At 37.2% G+C, this 25,045-nt stretch overlaps 1 protein-coding gene across 9 annotated transcripts in view; it reads right to left on the minus strand.

The window, feature by feature from the left end:
* ctnnd2b (catenin (cadherin-associated protein), delta 2b) overlaps nucleotides 1–25,045 on the minus strand; it is a 181,650-nt gene that overhangs the window by 97,423 nt on the left and 59,182 nt on the right. For 8 of the 9 annotated variants that reach the window (XM_036216505.1, XM_036216498.1, XM_036216503.1 and 5 more), the window contains exon 3: nucleotides 16,544–16,656. In XM_036216505.1, the coding sequence (XP_036072398.1) occupies nucleotides 16,544–16,656 (113 nt within the window). Of the gene's footprint in view, nucleotides 1–16,543; nucleotides 16,657–22,680; nucleotides 23,237–25,045 lie in introns of those variants that run through there. The other variant, XM_036216504.1, reaches the window with a different exon arrangement.

A 25,045-nucleotide genomic window follows, 5' to 3' on the forward strand; every position in this document is an offset into this window, starting at 1 on the left:
TGGCTCAATGAAGAGTATCACTTATTATTATGCATTCAGTCCAAAAGATTTCAAATAAATGCATTTTACTAAAACAAAAGGTTTATTTAATTTTATACTGAATATTTCATATCTGATGAAATGAAGCAATCTTGTTACTAAACTCACCGTTTATTTCTGGATCTCTTGTCATGTCAGTCTGACTTTTCCTTTGCTCCCCCTAGTGGCGTAATTGCACATTTTGGATGAAACCATCTGGAGGGCCAGATACGGCCCGCAGGCCGAATGTTTGACACCCCTGCTTTATACATAATGACTACTTAAATCTCATCCATTTGTGAGTGATTTTTTTGTGAGATGCATAAGCAAATTTGTGGTTTTCTACAACCGTTCCACCTATGTCCATGAAACTGACTTTTCATGCATGTCTCACTGATGTATACCTTTTATATCCTCTATATTGTGCACATATCACATTAAAATTACGTAACTGAGCATGAGCCACTAATGATTTGCATATAAACAGCACAACAATCACGCACGGTTCGTGCACAATTCACATATTGTGAGAAATCGGCCAACCAGGGGGTCTACCCCCGTCTGGCTTGTCCACACTTGGAGATCTCGCCAGCTGCGGCCCTCTCCGGGTTACCCCATCTCGCCGGAGTCCCCCTTGGCGGGCCACCTCAGTTGGTGCCTAGCAACTGACTTAGAACTGGTGTGGAACAAAAAAAAAGCCCAATGCTGCCCTAAATGTCAAAGTGAAGAAATTCAGGGAAGCTCGGGTTTACATGTTCTCTGCGTTGTTTATTTATACTTCTTTTGTGGTTTTAATGCAATTCTGTTAGGAGTCAGTGCTCTGTCTCCCCCTCTGGTCACCAGTGGGAGCAGTTTTTCAGACTCTCATCTGCTAATCAACCACAGGAAGCTTCAGTACTGCTCAGAGCATCACTCAGTGTGAAGTATTGTTTGTGCCACCCCGCAGGCATGCTGAGCATTTCTATCTGGATCTGATCTTCTGTTTCTGACCCTGCTTTATCACTATTAGCCTGCTGCCTGCCCTGACCCTCACCGGGACCCTGACAACTCTAGTCCCCTGTTTCTTTCTCCCATGCTCGTGACTGACCTCTGCCTGTCTGATCCTGATTTAGCTTCATGGACTTTAAGCTATGCTTCATTCCCGTCTGAACTAATAAACCTGCTGCACGTGGAACCAGTATGTGAGAGATTCATTTGTGATACATCTGTGAACAGTACATGTAAAAGACTACAACTTTTCACATATATCTGCAGGTATGATCAATTTTCATAGGCGCAATATGCGCAAAATGTACGTAGTGGCTGTGTGACATGGTCTTAAGTTGTAGTCAATATTTTTAACCATGATAAATAGTTATTTTAATCAGAACAATTAAAATAATATACATGATTTCAGCATTCTCTTTTGCAAAAAGACCCATTTAAAGCAAATATGTCAATGAAACATTTTTTTTAATTTCCTTTATTTTTCCTATTTTGCTGTTTTGGGACAAAGAAATTAGCTGTGGGCAGACAGTCCTTTTTTTACTAAAAGCATTTTAGGGGGCAAAAACATTTTGGATGAATATCTAAACAAGGTAAACCTGAGACAATGAGTTGTTCTCTCCCTTCTTTGGCATTTAAAATGGAAAAACAAAGAAAAGCAAATCTAATCATTTAGTAATAAAATTGAAAGATGTGATTGATCTTTTTTTTTTACAATAACTTGATTTAGTTTATTCCTTCATTCTCTGTTTAATCTGTTATAATGTTTGGGAAGCATTTTGGGCCAATCCTAATTCTCACACCCCAGTCTCATTAAGGTTCTTCAAGTCGCACCAACAGTTCCACCTACAACAAACATTTTTTTACCATTTTTTAAAAATAGGTCAAAAGGGATTAGAATAGCTTTTACGTTGTGTTTAAGAGGGTATTCTTGCATGAATCTCAAACGTGCAGAGATCTACGCTCACTCAAGGTCTGTTTCTGACTACAATAGGGATTTATAGCCTCATATTTTTAAGGAACCATCCCCAGCAAGAGCTGCCAGACGGGCGCTAGGACAGTGAAGGTGAAGGGAGATATCCATCTCGTCTGGTTCTGATGTGCAGTTGCTGATGCAAGGAGGAGAGGAGCTTCATTTTCTTCCCCACAGCCACCGGGTACACGGAGAAACAGAAGAGCCTTTGAAGCAAGTGATTACAGCACAGCAGGAAGTGGCGCGGCTCACCGTTACCGCCTCAAACAAACGCTTCAGACGGGGAGGTAGAGGAGGTGGAAGGAGAAGGAAGCAGAAGTCTCCTGTGACCCTCTAAATTGGTCAAATTGACTCCCCAGTCTGCTAGTGTGGGAGGCAGCCATTTTGACTCGGGGCCAAAAGTTAAATGAGAGGCGAGGAGGAAGACATGTTGGATCCCAGTGTGAGACCGGCCAGCCTTCCAGAACCGCTCAAAGATGAGGAACCTGGCTTCTGACTGCCTAATAAAGCTGTTGTCTCAAACGAGAAAGGACAGAAACAAAAATTCGGATTCAATCACATCTCTCAACTTTCATCGGGCTGGACTGGAAGTCCTTCACTTCGCTGGCAGGAGCCGCTCCTCACTTCCCATCCGTCTTTATTATTTCTCATGAAAGTTTTTCGGCTATCGCAAGCTGAAATACTGATCTTGTCAGGAGCTATAAATAAGTGTGACTGTCAGACAAAAACGCTCCCTGTGGGATAGCTCCTCAAGAGGCCATTTGTTAAAAAAGACAACAGAGCTGCATTTGCAGGAATTACAGTTTTTGTCTTTTAATAGGCTCAGCAATTTAGCTTTATTTCAGATCATTCACATAATACATCCTGGCATGTTCTAATCTGCTGGTAAAGGGAAAATAAAGGGCAATCTATTTGAGGAACAGCTGAACTCCATCTCATGATTTGACATCCTTTATTTTTGCTGGAGATTCAAAGACCAACTCTGATAAGAAAAAAGTGTTTTTGGTGTTTTTTAACATGTTCTTTTTGCATTTTCTTGATGATGGAGGACGTATGTAAAGAAAATTTAAATTCTAAATTAGTTTCTGAACAAGAATTATATGTGAATTTAAAAAAGAGATAATTGTTGGAGGTTAGGCTGGGCGGACCACAAGCTTCTTGCTCAGATCCATCCACTTGCAGACAACTAGATCCATTAAAGGGAACACACCATGAAAAAAAAAACTTTTTGAGCTTTTAAGTGTATTTTCCCGTTCATTCTTCACCATAAAGAACTTTTAAGGCGGTATTTTGATCCGTTGACACATTTCTGAGTATTCCTCTAAAAACCTGCACTCAACAGTAGCCCCTCCCATACCCACAAAAACGAGCGGGTCCTCTCGTGTTGATGTCACAAGGTGAGCACCACCCCTCCAGGAAGAGTCTGCTCCGCCCCCAGGCTAACACAAACACTTCTTCCAAAAAAAGCTAGCAGCTCTGGCTAGCAGCCATCAGCAGATTTGGCCTGAGTCTAGAACTTGTTTGTAACACTTAAAATGTTAGCCACATTTAAAGCGTTAGCTGTGTTTATGTATTCACCATACAAGCAACTCCCAACACCATCAAAAAACCAAAACCAATGAGAGCTATGTAGTTCCGTAAGCACAACCAGAATTACTCCATATATAAGACGCTCTGAATCATAAGGAACATTTTGGTTTTTGCAAGAAAAGTAAGGCTTTTGATTACGCCATAGTGCGGAAAATCCTGTAATTAAAAGACCTTCATAAAACATTTGAAAAATGAATATATGACACAGCTCTTGTACTAAAACGCTTTGACTGGTCTAATATATGAATGCTTCTCTGTTTGCGTCTAAGCCTCAGGTTAAATCTGGAGCCATCGACTCTCCCAGACCGTCTTTGGGCCGGACCTTTTGCACATTCGCTTCAAATCGCCGCGCGCCACATCTCTTCATCAGGATTGATCCGTTCCAGCAAAGCCATTCTGCTGGATGGCAAGCAGCCAAAGTGAAATTAAGGAAAACATCAGTTTGTTGCCAAAATGTCCAGGAACTTTTTTTTTTTTTTGTCGTTTCTCTGCTTCAGAATCCCACATATACTCAGCCTTGAAACAATCAGGCCCGTATTTACAAAATGAGTTTAATTAAGGGCTGTTATCTGCATTTCGTCTCGTGGTGTGGAGTATAATTTTCAAATTCTCACCTATTGTTGAAGCGTGAAGCAGAGGCAGTCGAAGTCTGCAGGAGTAAATGATTCTATATTGTGATGTAAAAGTAAAAAAAGAGAGAAAATGTGCTTCTTCTGATGATGACTTCATAACGTTAGGAGGAACTTTAATATTCTGCCAAGAGGCAATAACCTCAGAAAAACAGTTAAAGCTCTGCTGCTTATCAGTTCAAGGTGTATTCATTCAGAGAGTTCATTTTCCATAGGCACATTTATATTTTCACTAAGATTTAAATAAAATGTTATTTGTCTTAATTTACTAAACTATATTTCCAAGTTTGAAAAAAATATATACCATTTATAGCCCTGTGCATTAAATGCAGAAAGTACAATAAATAAACAATTATTAGAAATTATTGCTCTAAATGGCACCTATATGTCAGTTGGACAGACTTGGATCTTTTATCTTTAATAATTCCTTTAAGACCTAATTTTGAGAGTTAGAAAAGTTTGAGACATTCTTTTGCTTAGACTACAGGAACTCTTTCAAGCCAAATTCTCTTCAGACTGTCTCCAGATGCATGTTTGTTCAGAGGGGCGAGGCGACAGGACCACATTCCACCTGTGCTGGCTCCGCTGAACTGGCTTCCTTCCAGCTACAGGATTCACTTTAGGCTTTTATTGATCGTTTTTAAATGCTTAAACGGTGCAGGCCCCCTGTCTTTACCTTCCAGAACTTTGAGGTCAACTAATCAGCTGCTATTAGAGGATCTCTTTAAAAAAATGAGAGGACGCAGAGGTTTTTAGCTGTAGCTGGTCCTTAGCTGGGAAACCTACTCTTGCTAATGGTAAATATGGTCCATTTGAGCAGGCTTTCAACGCAAGATACTTCACTAACTTTTTGTTTGTTTTATTGTTTACTTTCAGTTATAATTGTATTAACTGATATAACTATAGTGTATATGTTTATATATATTTTTTTCTTTATTTACATTTACTTTTACTATAATGCCGATCATTAATCATCCATTTTATTGTATTATTTCCTGTTTTGTGTTTAAACGCATATAACTGCATGATATAATTGCATAAAAAAGTCATTTGAAATCATATAATTATGTTAAGAAACTATTTTATAACACATAATTTTACATGTTAGGTCCTAGTTCAAGTCCTGGTTGGGTCCTTTCTGTGTGGAGTTTCCATTAGAGTTTTGTGTGCCTCTAAACTGCCTCTTGGGTGTGAATTTGGTGTGTCTCAGTGATTTTCTGCAATAGATTAGCAACCTGTCTAGGGTGTGCATTGCCTTTTCCCTGACAGCAGCAACACTGTGACCCTGAACAGGAATAAGTAGCTTCAGACGAATGGTGAATTAATGGATAAGTTTTATGGTTTGACCATTGACTGTGTATGAGAACTGGACTGAGTTTCAAAAGGGAAAAATTTTCCTTTCATTCTCCTATGTTAAATACCGTAACTTGACACCAATAAATAAATAAATAAACACATTTAAAATCGTTTTAAAACATATTTTCAATGGATTTCTCTATATTTAATAACTAAAAATGGTAGGTTTTGTTTCTAAATTGTGTACTTGTGCCTTTTCTATGTGTTGTCTGTTGTGTTTAGCTGGTTAATGACACATTAAGCTCTGCATAAATATGTGTGGGGAGGTTTGATGGTATGTGTTTTTGTGTTGACGAGAAAACGAGTGCAATTTGTGTGTTTGTGTGCGTTTGTGCATTCGCAGACTAAGGAGGTTTTCATCGAAGCTTAACTGTGGCAGTCTCGTCTCTGTTCTGTTTACAGATCAATACAATTGTAACAAACAACTGAGCTAACTCTGGGGGGCAGTTGGAACACACACACACAGTTAGACGGTCGCACACACAGTTGTGACAGACACAGGCTGTCTGTGACAGTGCAGGATATTAGTCCTATTAAGAGTGTCTGGATTTGAAGTGACTCATCCCGAGTCAGTGTGTGTTTGCAAGGTGGGAGGTTTGAGGGGCTTAACATGAGAGCAGATGCCCCCCACCCCACCATTCCGACCACCGACACCCCCCGTCTCTTTGCCTCTTGGCTCATCTTGGCTTTACCCCCCCGTTTTATTTGTTCTACACTCGGTTCCTCTCTCTTTATTTTCCTGCCTCAAATTTCATGCTTGTTTTTGTGTTTCGCAGTGCTTGTCGTTTTGCATTTTCTCATTTGACAGCCCAGAAACTCTGCCGGTTGCGCTCAGCGTTCCTCACTGTGGAAATGTGGACGATGAAATGTATGTGTCACTGAACCTCCAGCAATGATGCAGTCTGTTTCATTCCTATTCTTTAGATAAGCAGCTGAATTCACACAAGAAAGATGCACAGAATGACATTTTTTTGTAAACATTTGCATCAAGCGTCAGGACACCATGCATTTCAGTGTAGTGTTAAAACTTTTGTGGTCACACCTTAAAGTTAGGGAAAAGCTGTTAACACACACAACACTTTATAATAACGGTTATAACTAGTTAACAAAATATTAATACATTTTTAGTTAATAAGCTATACTGTAAATGTCTCATCAAATAACATTTACATTGAGTTAATGATAGAGCTGGGCATCGCCAACAATTTCCAGAATCTATTCGATTCACCAGAGCCTGGATTGATTTGATTAATTTTTTTTTTCTATTCTTTCAATAATTTCAGTAATATTTGTTTTTCTTTTTCAATTGTTGTGACCTTTAAAATGTTTTTGAGTCCACAGATTCATTGTTGTAATTTGGACTTTAGGGCCACCGTACATTTCCCTCGATTTTCCTCACACTATCTCCACTCTTACCCTTTGGTCTTTCTAACAGCATTGATTACAAACTCATGCATCAATCAAGTATTTCCTTTGGACATTCCAATGCGACCGTTATAGATCAATATCTTGAGTTGAGAACAAATCAACCAGAACACCTAAAGGTTAAATGTAAGTTATTCCCCTCTTTCTTATTTCCCCCCACTACCCGGCTCGGCGTCATGAAGACATAAAAAGATTGACTGCTTTCATTAGCAGGCAGGCGCTCTGCAGCCGATCAATGAAGGCTTAAAGAAATGATGGTTCTCATCAGACATATTAACACTGATTTTCCTTTTAAGTAGAACGCTTTCAAGACTCCTGTATTTAAGAAGAAACCAGAGTGAGTTTTGGAGGCAAAATCATGAAAAAAATCAGCCAAACATTATGAAAGGATGCAAACCAAAATGCAGAAAAAAGGAAGCGGTTATTCAATGTTTTGGTTAAGGTGGACCTTAATTCATACTTTATGACCAAAAAGCAAATAAAAAAGATTTGAAACTTTAGCTTTTAAAGCAAAGTTCATCTTAATGTTACTGTAAAGGTATTTCCCACACAATAAGGAGTCAATAAATGGACTATTTTTGCACTTGTAGGGCGCAATGCTTTTTTTTTTTTTTAAATTAAGGCTTTTGAGTGAATCTTATAGTGTGGAAAATACAGTATACTTGAAATGTAGAGAAATTTCAACAAACGGAGAGATCTCTAAGTGTCCAGTAAAAACCAACAACTCTTATATTTAAAACATCAGTGGTTTTACATTTTTTAGCCAAGTTATATTTCCAAGTCACTTCTTTTTTTCCTTCAAAGTCCAAGTTTTTAGAATAAGTAAGTGGAAAATGTGAAAGTCTTTATGGAACATTTTTGTAGGATATATGTTGCATTTTATGATATTATAGTAATTCCACCTTTTGCAGCTTTATGTATTCTTTTTGTGAAATTTTGCATGATTTTTTTTTTTTCATTTGCACTATGTTTTACATCCTGATTGGCTGTTAACCTTGTCAATCAATCTCCTCTATGCCGTGTCTCCTGTACAAGATGTGTTTAGTTTTTCAAATTGACATAGATGTTCGATTAACGTCAGATTTTTACTTTCATTTTGCACTAGAAATTTTTTCTAGGGCTGGGTTGATAAAATAGATTAATCAATCTAAGCTTCATAGATCAATAATCGATCCATCTAACGCATAAGACTAAAGTCCGCTGGCTTGATGCTATTGTATAATGGGATTTCCCATCAATCCAGGCTCTGATGAATCAAGTACATTCTGGAAATTATTGACCCTATATTTTTCGACAAAAGCTTTTAACTTTGAGAGTTTAAGCAAAAATGAAAAGCCTGGAAATGCTCGGAGAAACGTGTATAAAGTGTGTAGTGACGGCTTCCACAGCCTTAATACTTCACAGATTACATTGTTGGTTATTTCTAGAACATAACCTCCAGGATGAATGAGGGAACACAGCAATACCCTACACATGGAAGCTGGCCATTCTTTGCAAACAAAAATGTGTACTTAGTTAGATAAAGACGTTAAATAAATGCTATAAATTTGTGTAAAAATAAAAAAAACGCAAGCAGTTTCTATTTGCCCCAAAAATTCGCTTTTGCTAACCAAGAAAATAGTTTTTTTAATAGTCAATGTAGAAAAAAAATGTGAAATGTTTCTCCTATCTGCAGTGAGAGTCCTTAAAATGCTTTTTCAGCAGACCAATCAAGAGACAAGCCAATGAGAGTGGAGGAATTTGAGATGTGATGTTGTCACTGACACTTTCAGCTGAGAAACCAGCAAAAGCTTTCAGTTCAACATTTGTGTGGAAAAACAAGAGCAAACACACAAATATATGAGCGCTAACCAAAGTCAGACGCCAGAGAAGGGAAACACCACTGGAGGAGACTCAGACTCTCATTTAAATCTCCTTTTAAAAACCAAGTACCAAAACTTTTCCAGACATTATCTTGTATTTAACATTTATTTCTTCTGGTTGGTAAAACTGTCTTTTCGTTAACATTTCTGCTTTAGAATAACCCGGACAGCAGGAACTAAAACTCCAATTTATGGGTGCATTACTGAAATAGATAGTGAGCAAGTGCAATTATGTCAATGATAAAATTTGCAGGTTTATTACTCATTCCAGATATACTGCATTGTGAGTCTGCCTTGTGCACCGCGCTAATAAATCAAGAAAAGTCAATTAACGATCTGCATGTTTTTATTATTTTGCTCTGCAGTGAAGCACCTCTTACTGCAAAGCTGCAAAAGTGTCATCACACTGACGCATTTGCCATCTCCCCTCTGACTCCAACGGTTCTTTGACATTCAGGCTCCATCTGATTATCTGTCATCGGCATGCATTGCACAGATAAACTCACTATTGTCTCAGTTTAGCTGCGGTTTAATTGCACACATTTCTTTGACGCTGTGAAAAGTTTATTCTTGTTTAAGACCGTGCATTTCATCATTCATGCCGCGTTTTACATTTCCTGATTTCCTGCATAAACTCTTTAAATTATAGTTTTAATGTTACAGTTTGGGTTTTAATAGCTTCAATGAGCTGTCACGGTGGTACAGAGCCAGACTTTTCCCTCATTTGGACCATTCTTATAAAAAGTGCTTGAATTCCTTTCAAACATTTCTTATTAATGCCAAACTTCTTTGCACATATCCTCATCGTTACATTTGTAAAGGAAGAAAAAAATAAAAGAGTCGTAGTTCTGTGAGAGAGCTGGCATCAGAAAGCCCCGACAGCTTCTGGGTAATAGACCCTCGCTGGGCTCACTATACAGGCCACATTTAAGCGCCAGACGAGTGCTGGTTGGTCTCCCCGAGTGCAACACTTGCAGCCAATGCTCATACATGCATGCACACAAATACACACTGCAGCCAGACAGGCAAGCGGGCACAAATCCGATTACCAGACAAAGACTGTAAATGGGCATAGCCAGACAAGTCGGACAAGTAGCCTGGCTATCCATTGCAATTCCCTTTAAAGCCTCCGTATCTGTGGCCGCTGGGGACGAATGTGCACACTCTCAAAGGTCCACTTAAAAGATTAAAGAACAGGAGCCAGGCAGCGAGCAGGTGATGTGCTGACCAGTAATATATAGGATAGCATGATAATGTACATAAATAATGCTCATTTACACACTTAACATGTTAAAAAAATGGAGTTTGAAGCTAATTTTTACGATCAAGTTTGTAAGTTCACTTAATATTTACATAAAATGTATAGCACTTTAGAAATACATTTCAGGAAAATTCTGCTGTTGCAATACAGGAAAATACTCTTTTATTTTGACCTATGGAGATATGGAGATTGATTTGGATTTTAAAACCTAAAGTGTGCCCCCCCCAAAAAAATAATAAAATAAATGGAAAAAGTACTGGATACCGAAAGAGAGCTAACGAAAAATAAAATAAAATAAATTGGTTTTACTCCTTGCAGCAGGACATGATGACAATTAAGCTAAAAATGTTTATCGGGAAGAAATTTGCTATAAATACATTTTTTGTGACAGAAAAAACCCCAAAGAAGAAGACCTTCTGGTAATTTATTGTTTTTAGTATATGTTGTTTAATTTACCTTTGTAATCTATGTTAAATGTCCTTTAAATTACCTGAAACTTTAAAGTTCATAATTCATTGTGTCTTTGCATATTTTGATAAATAAATTTGTTTTTTTTTACTCTCAGTCATTAGGATAAAGAAAACAAAATGTATGAAGTGCTTAAATTTCAGAAAAAAAGACTAATGATAATCAACTAAATAACAATGTATCTACTGCCATTTTGTATTTTATTAATAACTTATATTATAGGTTTTATTAATTTTAATGAGATTATTAATCTTATTGATTTTTTTAAGTACATTTTTATTGTTTTTTTTTTTAAAGAATGGAAGGATTAAAGATGAAGTTTTCATTTTAATAACAAAATAATACAGAAAATTGTATGTGAAATATAAAAAAAAGACATTTTTAAATTTGTTAAAAAGACATACCCTGTGCAGATCCAGATCATGAAACATTGACATTCTCTTGAAGTCTTTTGTGAATTAAAAGCCTTGAAAATCTCAGAACCTTAAAAGCAGCTTTTTAAAGACCCACTCCAATGAAAATCATCTTTTTTGTGTTTGAACGTGTTCTTGTAGTATTTTTCTCATAATAAAGGGTCTTTATAAAATAATAATTACAAAAAATACTGATTTTGTGAGTATTTCTTAATATAAATCGCACTGGATCAGGAGCAGACGAAAATTGGATGCTTGAAAAACGGTCAGACGAATGACACAGTTACTAAAATGGGCGAGACAAAGGCCATCTTTTGTGCTCCAATTCTTAAGCATCCACTTGCAGATAAACAGATCTATACGTGTCTTAATACTCCTTATCGGAGCTCGTATCTGGATCAAAACTGTATGGCTGGATAGCTTTAATATTGTGTGCCGTTGTTTCGCTACGATTTTAGCTTAGGGTTGAGAGAAGCTGCAAACTAGCATGAGAGTGTAAACAAAGGCTTGATGGGGCAACATTAGAGCTAACTTCTGACCCAACAGCTCCACCCCCAACCTTTTTCTAATGAGCTGCAGAAAATATGTCTTAAAAAAACAAAACAGGCTTTATTATTTTGGCTAAAAAACAGAATAATTATAATTAAAAGACCACTGGGAATGATTTTACAAAAGAAAAAAATATAGTTTGAGTGGGACTTCAGAAGATTGTCTATCACTTAACAAACACATCCCAACATCAAATGTTTAAAATAAGATTGAAGGCAAAACAACAAGACTAAAGATAAAAAGCCCATATGGAGAAACTGCGACTGGTGTAGTTATAAGTCACAGATCAAGGACCAAAGATGAAAGTTTAAAGTTTGAATATATTTTGTGACACACAGGAGATCCACATTTTTCATCTTTTCACTAAAAAAGTGTCTTTATTCTTTTCCTTTTGGACTTTTTTATATCAAGCATCAGTCAGTCACATCATGTTGTGTCTCCTGCGCCTCCTTCTATGATCTCTGATTCATCTGGAAATGGAAACTGAAGCTGATATTGCTTCAAAAATGAACATTTCTGACAAATTGGTAAAAAAAACAAAAAAAAAAAAACACACAAATCACAAACAAATAATTGACATGTGTTGCTAATGAACTAAAATCTCAATTATTTCAAAATTATGTCTTTAATGTTTGATTTATTACGTTTTTGAGAAAGGGGGAGGGGTATCAGTTGTTGACATTTGGATAATGAAGGACCTAAAAAAAAAAAAAAAAAAAATAGATTGAACAAAAAATATTTATTGCATGAAAAAAGCTAATTATAGTTAGCATTAGTCATATAAATTAAGAGGTTGAATTTGTGTGGCATTCTTTTATCACTTGACCTACAGGAGTCCCACAAGGTTCTATTCTTGGAGTTATTTGGTTTCTATTTTCAAAATTACCTGGATATGTGGGTCTCCTTCAGAAGCATAATGATGATGATGTAATCATTAAACTTGCTAATAGAAGACAAGGAGGTTTTTCTGTTCATTTTTTTCAATCTGACGTAGGATCTCATTAATATGTACGAAAAAAAAACAAAAAAAAAAAAACTTTTCAATGATTGTTTAATGCGGTTCTGGCACAAGTGGATATATTAAAAAAACTGTCAAACTAGATCCAAAACCCTCCTATAATAACTCTTCACCCTTAATTTGAAACTAATGTTACATTTCATGTAATCATCTACCTATTATTCAAGCTCGATTTCATTTTATAAGGGTCATAGGGATGCTGGAGCCTATCTCAACTGCTGTTGGGCAAAGGTGGAGTACACCCCAGATGGCAACACAGACACATAAAATCATTCACATCTAGTGACAACTCGGATTCATCACTTGTGTAATGTTTTTTTTTTTTTTTAGATTGGTGTAAGTGCTTTAAGAAAACCCATCTATGCATGAGTACATGCTAACTCTACAAAGAAAGAAAATCCATCCGAGATTCAAACCGGCATCTTCTCACAGTGAGGTGAGTGCTAACCACTACACCACTGTGTAGTCATATCGCATTATATTAGGCCTGTATTACATAATATACGCATTAACACAAAATTTAAAAGACTCATGAGGATTTTTTAGAAAATCTATAAAATTGCGTTAAAAAAATTTGTAAAATTTTTGTATACCTTTAAATACATGTTCATAACCCCTCCCGCCCCAAAAAACAAATAAATTAAGGCATTTCAGTTAACCTATTCAGATAGTTACCAGACATGCCTAGAAACTATGCACCGCTGTGAATTGTGTTGTACTGTCATTACATATTGTATGTTTGGATTTCTCCCTCTTGTTATCCTTGTGTTGTGTAACGCTGTGTAAGGGTGACAATAAAACTACATGTTGACCAGCCATCACTTTCAAGCGTCAAACCTTACCAACTCTTAAGTTATAATTAAGCAACAATAGCTGCCCTGTAATTTTAAACCTCATGAAAAGGAAGGAAAAAAAAGAAAGCCTTTGGTGTTATTCAAAAGACACACAAACAGCAAGAGGGATGTTCTGCTGGTAGTCAGAGATGACAGAGAGTGCTGTTTACAATTGTGCTGTGTCACTTCTTCATGAATGGCCTGCATTCCAAAAAAGATGTACTCTCAACTCTAAATCTACCAGTAACTGTACAAAACCTATGGAGCATACGGTAGATTACTGTTGTCTGCAGGCAAAAAATTGACCAAAAAATGGACTGCAGGCAACGGGTCGTAGCAACCACCTAAGCAACACGTAACGGTAAGTAAGGGTGAAGTAGAAGAGATGCTGGTGGTTTTTTAAAATGGGTAATTCCTTTTTTACTTAAAAGTTTGTCAACCGTAATATGAACTTCTGGCACACCATTTTGTTTTAAACATCTTTATATTTTTAGAAAGCCTTGCATTTCCTATATTGTCCTATAGGGCGCACTGTCATGTAGCATGTTAGCCATGTTAGCAGGGCTAGCTTTTAAGCATATTCACAATACCTATAACTCTCAACTTTGTTTGGAACACATCAAAAAAAAGAAGACTGATACTGTAAAAACAAACATAACTGTACGCTATGTCATGACCTTGTTAGTAACATAAGACAAAACAGAATCTGACACTGCTTCACATTAGTGACGCTAGCATATTCACAATAACATTCAACCTAGTTTGACACACATAATAAAAAACAGCTTTATACAGCTAAAACAAACATAACTCTGACTACGCTAACTTCTGACCTTCATAGTAACACATAAGAAAAATACAGTTTGACACCATTACACGTTAGACACGTTAGCATAGTCAGAATAACATTAAACCTTGTTTGCTACAAATAAAAAAACAGTTTGAAACCGCTAAAACAAACGTAAATGTGACTACACTACCTTCCAACCTTGCTAGTAACACAAAAGAAAAAACATAGTCTGACACAGCTACACATTAGCCACATTAGCATATTTACAACAAGACTCAACCTAGTTTGACACACATAACAAAATACAGTTTGATACCGCTTAAACAAACATAACTGTGACTACACTAACTCCTGACCTTGTTTGTAACACGTAAGAAGAAACACAGTGTAACACTGCTACACGTTAGCCGCATTAGCATATTCAGAATAACATTCAACCATGTTTGTTACACATAAAAAACAGATTGATACTGCTAAAACAAACGTAACGGTCACTATGCTAACTCCCAATCTTGTTAGTAACAATAAAGAAAAAACATAGTCTGGCACAGCTACACGCTAGCATATTCACCATATATCTCAACCTCGTTTGGCATAAAAAACAGTTTAATACCACTAAAACAAACGTAACTTTGACTATTCCAACGCCTGACCTTGTTAGTAACATGTAAGAAAAAAACACAGTCAGACATCTCTACGTTAGCCACATTAGCATATTCAGAATAACACTCAAACATGTTTGCAACACATAACAAACCAGACTGATACAGCTAAAACAAATGTTACCCTGACTACACTAACTTCCAACTTCCTTCATAACTCATAAGAAAAAACAGTCTGACACCGCTATACATGAATTGTCTTAGCACATTCACAATAACACTCAGATCCATATAAGGCGCTCCAGATTTCGCTGTGGTTTTTGATCAAAAATAAGGCTTTTAAGTGTGTCTTATAGTGCAAAAATACAGTAAGTAAAAAATAAAAAAATAAGGAGGTCAGCCTCCAGAAAAGAAAAAAAAGCCATAGTGCAAAGCCACAGGATGTTTAATGGCTAACTAAATAATAATCACATCTAATCGAGTTAGCAGCATTTACTCAGTTCATGGGCAGCTGGATGATGAAGTGGAAGAAGTGCTTTTTTGGAACCCAAACGCCTTCCATACCGTGTTGCTGCTATTTTAAATCAGCCCCCTCCTCTGTTCAATGCGGCCCTGTGGCAGCACTGAAGAGCTAAATGCATGCAGCGGTTAATTAGACTGCTGAATGAATCCGTTTTAGCCCGTCTTCCTGCTCTTTGTTGGTCCACCCCTCAAATTGAAATGACAATTAGAAAAGAAGCAGATGAGTAATTAGTTTGAGACAGACAGAATCCCCGCTCGCTTAACAGAATCAAAGAAGAGAAAAGATGATGGATTGTGTGCATCTGTTTATGTGCGTTCGTGGTGGAGGGGGTGAAACAGAGAATGTGACTGGGTCTTTAATCGCGTTACAATGTCCTGGGGGACTGGCTAAGTACATTACCAGCACAGTGCCAGGAGTGCTGCTTTCACATTTGGGCTGGTGTGGAATGTGGAGATTGTGGTCTTTGGGCTAACAGCTGAGATGAAGCTCAGGACCAAACCTAATCAGAAGTTCCTAATATGATAGATGCAGCTTTCTTCTCCTTGGTACGAAAAAAAGAGAGGCCTGTAAACACCCAAATAGGCTCTTTTGACTGCTAAACATATGACTGTTTGATTTTGATAGAATACAACAGCTTTAAATGGAGACAGAGAAAATGATCCAAGGTGAGGATGTGTTGTCCAACACAAAACCTAAAACATCCATCCTTTTATTTTCTAAACCTGCTCAATGTCCTTTGGGTTCATAATATTGCTGAAGCGTGGGTTTACGTGTTCTTCCTGTGATTTAATCGTAATTCTTACGTGGTTTTAACATGGTTAATCCGTGATACATTTGTAAAAATTTCACAACTTTTCCCATATATTCACCAATGACCAATTTTCATACATCTCATATGTGCAAATTGTGCGTAGTGGCTGTGTGACCCAGCCTTGAGAATCAATATAGGCAAACTCCACCCCAACAGGCGGAGGGCAAACTGCAGCTCAGTCGAGCCACTACTGCAGCAAAGGACTGAAGGGGATCTGATGCACCACATGACTGCTGGAACACCGCCTGCCGAGTTCAAGAGCAAAACAAGCCAGTTTTTGAACTGTGATTTTTAGCTCACATCAAGGAGCCTGACTCTAATGCGACCTGTTGTAAAGCCAGTCACCTGCAAGACCGCAGCTGACAAGCATGGGAAAAATGTACAAAAAAAGGATCTGACAGGTGTTGAAATAACACACACACACAGTCACACACACACCTGATGCTGGTCATGCTTCCAGTCTCAGAGCCAAGCTTGCATCTCTCCAGCTGACTGGCAACAATCTGTCGTTCGGCTTCCAGCTCCCTGGTCAGACGTTCAAACTGCAGCTCCTGCGGAGAGGAGAGAATGTGTCACAACATGTGTCAATTTATTTACTGTCACATTTACAGTTGTTCTGAACATCGCTTTGGCTTCGCAGACGCCGACCTGTTTGTAATTGCTGGGAAGTAGACATAGCAATCTGTGGTGGGAGATGCTTTTAAGGTGCCAGAAAAATCTTATAAAGAGCCACGTTTAGTCACAAAAGTGTAAAAAAAAAGTGTAAAAAAAAAAACAAAAAAAAACATCAAGTGTACTATCATATTTTATTTATGCTAAAAGAAAAAATCTTGATCATAAAAATGTATTCCTCTGTAAACTTGATTTTCTCCTTTTATCTTTGAAATGTGCAGATCTGTGTGGAGCTGAAATGCCCCATAAGATATTTTTGGGGCAGGGGTGCACTATACGTAGAATGCAAAGGGATTATGGGTAAATAGATAAAAATAGCTATCAGCCATTCATCATCCTCCTTGCGAAGTACGTCACTTGACTGACACACCCACTAACGCGTACACATGTGTGGTTCCACAAACGAACGCCGGGTTCAAACCGCATGCGGAAGCGCTGTGAACCGACGCGGAACAGAGGCCGCTTCCATTCAGCTAACCCATTGTGTAGTTTACACCAGACGCAAAGTGCTGCGGTCCTCCACGGCCGGGTTGCGCCATGCACCAACCATTTTGGTGTCTGGTCTATTTTTTTATGCAAGCAATCCGCGTCAGTCCTGACAGGAAGTTACGCCAAGGCACACGAGAAAATCCAGTAAATTTTTAAAATATAAACAATTTTTCACAATAAAATACGGCTATTGACAAATGCGATCATATTTTTATATCTAAAAAGAGATGAAAATAAACATACAAACAACGCACAACACATGAAAAACAACCAGACACACACACACACAGATCAATGTAGTGGGCAGACTATGGAGCGGGGGATGTGGTTTTGGGTGTCTAAAAACACAATCAACAAGAGAAAGACAGAGAGTAGTTGCCGAGACGTCAAGATGGGCAATATCACATTAAGCTGTAAATAACTACAACAGAGTAGAAGCGCCTGTCGACCGTCACGAAAAAATACATGTCTGTTGTAAACTGAAGATGAAGCGGATTCCATGTGCACTCCGCGTGCACATCGCTTCGCAGCACTGAACTCGGCACAAGAGCTTAACTCTGCTAACAGGTGTGGGCTGTGTCCGAATTTCCTCCCCATCCCCCAACTATTAAAAAACGATATAGTGCGGGACTATCTAGTGCCCTGGATTTTAAAAACTTTTACAAAAAAAAATCCCTTAGGATTCATGAAATTTTTTGCCCCTCTCACGATAGGGTCCTATCAAGAGAAAGTGGGGTTTTTTTTTTTAAACGGAGATGTTGGGTTTTGTCCCAAATTCACTTCTGTAAGGTGTTTTAATGTGGTTTAAACCGATTTTTTTAACAGATTTTTTAACTGTGTGATTTCCATTCAATTCCTCCAAATTGTACATAAATTCAAAAGATAACTTCAATTGTCTTTGTTGAAGTATTTTAAAAGCTAAATATGACGTTTAAAATGATTAACAAGGTTTTCCTTGTACAGAATAAATTCACAACTTTATTTGCATAAAATGTACTACCTTCTCATAATTCTGCAACTTTAATCCAATATTTGTTAATTTTTCATATTTTATGGTCGCCCTTATACTCCAACATTAGTCGTTGCATTTAAGGGCGTGAATATGAACATTTTAAAGTGTATCATTGAGCAAAAAAGTGTGGGCAACCCTGGTTTAGGTCTACGGGGAAAATTGTGACAGACATTGTTTATAGAGTAGTTCTATTGAATTACTTCTGTATTCTTCTCAGAAACAAATTCTGTTCCCTTTGAGCTGCAGCAGAAAAAGACCTCTGTTTTTTATGCTTAATTATTGTGTGTGATGAATAACTACTAATTAGCTGAAGCACAAAACCAAACCAACAAGTGATTATAGTGTTTTCACATGATGCTGACGATCATTAAGGCTGATTAAACATAATTTATTTTGTTTTTATTTCGTGCCAAAAAACCCTACCAAATACAAAATGATTTTTTTTAAAAAAGAATGGCATTTATAATCCGGTTCAGAAAAGACAGACATACTTTGGAGTTCATACGAGTATATATGAAGATTTGACAGATGAAGTAGATGAAACAGATTCATTTTAATTTGTATCTCCAAAATAGAAATAAATAAAATCAATAAATTAAACAAATAAATGAAAAAAAAAATTGTTAATGGAGTATACTCACAGTGTATAGCACTTTACTCCCTTCTTAGAAGGCCCAAAGCCATTTACATTAACAGTCCCGTTTACCCATGAGCTAACACATTCTAACACTCTAGGTGGTCATTGGTTGGCCCCAGAGCTTAGTAGTGGACCCGCCATCAATGTGTGAATGTATGCATAGCTGAATGGGACTGTGACTTTAAAGTAATTTGGTAAAGGTAATAAAGCACTACAAGTCTATGCCATTAACAATTTTACTTTTAACACATGTTCTGTGGATGCTTGTTTTGTATGCAGAGACCAAAAACAACCTTAAAACTTGCATAGTGACAGGTAAACAAATATTTTTGAACATGGACGCCTGAAACTCTGGTTTACGTCTTTGTTCTTTATATTGACTAGGGGTGCCCATACATTTTTGACATAAGAGCTACTTTTGAGATAAAAGGCTCCAATAGATCTACCTTTTATGCAATAAAGTCACTTTAAATTCAACTTGAAGTTGACAACATATTCAGTATTTTCAGTATAAAGTGCTTTATTTATATATTAATCATTTAAAAAATATACACTAAAAGTGCACAAATCTTTGTGAGGTTACAGTGCAGAATGTATAAAACAAGGATATACAAGTCAAGCTAAGAATTATGAACTAAAGACACTTTATTCAACTTCAAAGTAGCCAACTTCTACTATTTTTTCACTTAAAAATATTATTTTTATGCACTAATAACAAAAACTACACAGTAAGAGCCAATCTACCCACACGCACTTCGTAATCAATTTGACATGATGATCAATTTTTCCAAGGGCGGTGTTAACATAGCTTCACACTAGCACCAACCTAGAACCACCAGGAGAAACATGCAATTCAGTGTCTTGCCTAAAGCATTTTGACACATAGCGGGTGAGGGACACTGAACCAGCGGCCTTCTGATCAGAGGCTGACCGCTCTACCTCTGCACCACAGTTGCCCCATAAAATTAAATTAAAAATCTGAATGAGCAATATAAAGAATTCCATGTCACATTAGAAAATATATATCATCAACACTTGGGACGGTTTGTGAAATTAACGGTTGATTGATTCAGGATTAAGTGTAAGAGGATCAACCACCAAAGGCTTAGTGTTTTATTAGTTAGGAAGAGTTGTAACTCAACTATGTGTGCAAAAGACCTTCAGATAATTCATAAATACATAAAAAACAATAGAACTTTTTTTAGTTGCTTTGAGCAAACACATCTGAGTGTGTTAAGGCCAGAAACACAGCTCCGGTGCGTGATCTTCAAGCCCTCTGTCCAAGAAAACTCTTTACACTTCTGTGATCAAAGAAGCCATGGGTTTGTTTTTTTAACCACCGTAACCACACATGTGAGACAAAAAACCCACAACTAAAGTGATTTAATTAAACTTTTTGACATGTTAGAGTAACTGCACCAGGCTTTTTTATACTCTCATAGTTCACACACATCATAAAAAAGCTGAATTTTTAATTCAACTCTCAAATCCACATTGTTTATGCAAAAAATAAACGTAAAATCCTGCTAAATAAATAGACCGTTTCTGGATTTTCACCAATCAAATTAACTGATTATGGATTGTCAAGCAAATTATTTACATTTTTACAAATGAAGTACTGGTCTTTAAAAGACTCATTGCTGCTGCTCCCTAAGGCTTCCTGCTATTATAACACTATTTGATTAAAATGACTTATTAATGTAATAACTTCCAAATTAATTAGCAAATTTCATTGGAATTTGGCACAGTTTTGACCTCAAAACCCTTAACTGGCAAACACGCGAGGCGCCCTCAGAGCTGTGAAAACGCGCATCGATAATTAGAAATGCAAGAATGTGTTTGTATGTCTGCAGTGAGCATGTGTGCGTACAACTCTGCTGTTAATCAACGTTAACAATCACACGGCTTTGTAAAAAGACTTCAATTATAACTTTGTAATAGCTCCAAAACATCCTTGACGAGGAGCAAAATACAAAAAAAAAGTGTCTTCAATGTGCAGTCCATGTCCACTGAAACACAGACAGGTTTGTTGGAACTAACAGAGAAGCCACTGCAAACTCAGAAAAGAACATTTGTGATTTTAAAATATATATATATATATATATGTACAAAATATTAAAAGCCAAGATGTTGTTGTTATTAGCTTTGCTCTTACTGTTACACACTACTATGACAAAGCTAAGCAAATGGTCTACGTCCTTAGCCAAACATCAATATGTGATGACTTAGGAGGGAAAATGTGTTGGAAGTTAAATGGGTTTAACCCTTTGATGCCTGAATTTAGTTACAACTATTAAAAAATAAAGGTGGGAATCTTGAGGCACCTCACAATTTCATTACAATCCAACAATTCGATTAGGAAACAATTTGATTATGCAACAATTATCAAAGCATCCCAGATCTGCATTGTTTTTAGAAATGTTTCTCTTTACTATAAGACAATAGACCAATATTACTCACTTTTTCCACCAAAGTGCATATTTAAAAAAAGACAAGATCATATACGTGTTTATCTTTGATTAGGAACATGAAACTTCTGTCATAAAAAATATTTTGTTCATTATTAAAAACCGTTCACAGAATCAAAAGGGGGAAATGTTCTATGAACTCAACAACCTTAAAAAAGATAATGTTACATTTTATTATTAGACCAGCTTTAATGAAATGCTCTTTAACTCACATTAAACAAAATAAATAGTGTCTGGTTAGCCACACATTATGATTTTAAAAATGTGTTGTGTTCACTACATATTTAACTTTGATGTAACATAACTTACACACTGTGTGACTTTTATCCAATTGATTAAATGTAAGCCAAAATGTCTCCAAACGGTCACTTTAAGCAAAGTCGGGGCTGGTCAGATGACCAGATCTGGAAGGTCAGCCATGTTTGTGTTCATGTTCAAGTGAAAAATGCTTCATGTTGAGCTCTGCTTGTTACTTAAACTTAAATCCTATACAATTTTTCGATTATTAAGAATTCATTAAACGATTCAGAATGGTGTTTATGGATCATAATCAAAGCATCTAAAAATCTTTTTTTTTTGCTTTCATCTAGATATTGAATTTGAGTAATTTTGGAGCCAAAGTGGTTTGGTGCATTTGTGCAACAACAGGCGTCAAGGGGTTAATAAACAGAATGATGTAAATTTAAATTTAGGAGGAAAAAGAGGCAACCTCTTTGCATATAGCATCCAAAATGAACTTTTGTTGGTGAATCCTGTAGAAGTTCTCTGATTCGTATCAATTTTTTGTTACTATTTTACTAACGTACTGCACTCTGAAGTTGTTTTTTCTTTTAAATCTACATCTAAAAAGCCGCTGCATGCATGCTCTCTCCTGAGACATCCGACTTTTTAAGCAGCCAAATCAATCTAAACTCCCCAATCAGTTGGTGTAAAGACCAAGAAAGAAGAAACCTACTTCAAGGCAGCTTCTCTGCAGGAGATGAAGGCAGCAGCGTTGGGTTTATTTGTTTGTCTGCGTGCATGTTTAGCTGTGAGCAAATACTGACTAACTAGCTTGATGCCGAGCCGTGAGAATTCAGATGCAAGTTTTTTTTTCTTTTTTTCTCAATGCTGCAAAACAAAAGCCCCCCTCTTTTTTTTTCTTCTCCCCCCCTCTTCCCCTCTGAGCTTCCCTCCCTCCGATTCATGGCTAACGGGCAGACACCTGTTACTGCAGAAGGAGAATGATGGAATTCAGAAGGGATTCCTGCAGTGAAGTCGAAAAGAAGGACTCCAAATATGAAAAGTAGAGACGTACCTTCACATGGACCATGCTTCACAAAAAGAAAAGACATAGAATCAAAGGGTGTCCCGCATATTTCGAATGAAAAAGCAACAGCGAGGCTCCTCTGTTTTCCAAGCACTCATCCGTCTTAGGTCAAGACTCAGCCAGAAATGGAGATGCGAGAAGAAAGACACAGAAGGACATTGAGAGACAGAGAGACCACAAGTGTCACTTGAGCTGACTGCAACTCCGCTTTCCCCTCCACTCCCTGTTTTGTCTCTATGTCTGTGTCTCTTTCTCTTTTTTCCTTCCTCGGGGGCCATGAAGCACACACACATACACTCGCTGTTCACTGAGGCACAAAGGTCCCCATGGCAACAGAGCATTTAGAAGCCCCGTGGCATTATTTATGCAACGTTGCATCACAATGGGCCCTCCCACCGGCCGATCCAGCCAAAAAGGCCCGCCGCTCGCCAATAGCTCTCCTTCGCTCTCTTTTTCCCTCTCCGACCGACACCATCTGCACCCCCTTCTTACCTCTCAGCTCCCACAATCTCCTTCCTTCCTCCCTCCCTCCCTCCTCCTCTCGCTCCACTACCACCATCACTAAAAGCGAGGAGAGATGTTTGAAAGAGAGAGCAAAAGAAGATGGGTATGGAGCGAAAGTACACACATTTATCCCAAAACGCGAACGTGTCGACGCACACATGCTCACACACGCACATTGTTCTGCTTCAGTGAAACTCTATGGCCTGAAATCGGATAGATGAAGTCTAAGAAACGTGTTCGGACAAATCAGCCGAAAACATCTGAAACACACAACATATCCTTAACATAACTTCAGAACAACACAAGTAAAAAACATTCACCTTTTTTCATTTAACAGTAAGTTTTTAAAATGACAAAAGCATGTAAACCATAAAAGCTTTGCACACACTGATCTACCTTTGAACATCAAAGATTAATATTTGCTTTATTTTCCTTTTACTGAAGCATTCTGGAATGCGATAGTTTTTTAATGCACTTTTAGCCCATGATGTTCACACTGGACGAGCAGGGAGGGACTTCTTCTATTTCTAGCATTCACTAGCTCATGTTCGCCACCAGCAGTTGGAAGAAACTTGATGCGAAATGTCAAAGTGTGGCAAGTCTTGCCAATTTTGTCATAAATTATTAACAAATTGTAACTTCTCTTCCATGTTCAATTTCAAATTGTTGACGCTATGGTGAGAGAAAAGGGCCATCCACATGTCAATACCAAAGCCCAATCCTTGATTGGTCGCCCTGGTTTAGTCATGGCTCTGTAGAGTCAGAAAATTGTCTTAATAATGTGTGTAGCTATGCTTGAACGATAGATAATCCGGAAGCCTGAAACCCAAATTTACATAGCTTCTTCACTGAAAGTGTGGTTAAACCACCAAATGGTTCCCGAGCGCGGCTGTGTCTGCAGCTCACCGCTCCCCCAGGGGATGGGTCAAATGCGGAGAAAAAATTTCACACACTAAGGTGTGTGACAAATAGTGGGACTTTAACTTTAACTTTAACGTAGCTTAACTCGCTACATGTAACAAAGGAAATGAAAGTTGAGGGGCTACAATTTTCCCTTTTGTATTTTGTTTGGTTTTGGAAGTTCAACCTTATTTGTTTGCTATCGATTCTTCCTGTTGCAGTCTGTCTCACAAAAGCAGAAAAAGGTAATGAGTTAATGGGGTACTAAAGGACCCTGAGAAGGAAAAAGGTTTTGGAAAGGCTAGAATCAGTGATGTCTTAACTAGCTAAAATGGCTGCGATCACAAATTTTTGAAAATTTCCCTTCGATTGACAATAAAATCCCAAAAGAGATCAAACTTTGTCCATCTCTCTATAAAGTGGTTAATATCTTCACATTTAACATATTTCATTATTACCCTTTTAGTGGACAACAAAGTCATCCTTTATTAGTATATAGGCAAAATGATATTCAAAAAATACCCTATGTTTATATTTAACTGCTTGATTTTCTCTTTTTTTTTCAATTAATAAGAGACAAACATTTTATGTAAGCTCCTTAAAAGCTGGATAGTAGGGCTGGCTTAATTAAATTGATTAATTTATTTGAATCGATTTAAGCTTAATAGATCAATAATCAATTCATAAAAATATGAATCAATTTAGTACATAAAGATAAAGTCCGCTAGCTTGATGCTAACGTTTAGTGGAATTTCCCATAGGACGACTAATGCTAACACTCGGTCGACCTGAACATACATTGATGACTCAGTGAACATCTTTACTAACTCACAGGCAGGAATTTTCCAAACTCTTCTAAGAAAATATTTTTAAAGTAACAATTTGTGGTCTTAAACATTGTTTTTTTCCTCATACTTTCTTCCTCTTCTGAAATAAGGTGTAATGCTAT

This window comes from Oryzias melastigma, linkage group LG17 (genome assembly GCF_002922805.2).
Source record: "Oryzias melastigma strain HK-1 linkage group LG17, ASM292280v2, whole genome shotgun sequence".
Taxonomy (NCBI): Eukaryota; Metazoa; Chordata; class Actinopteri; order Beloniformes; family Adrianichthyidae; genus Oryzias; species Oryzias melastigma.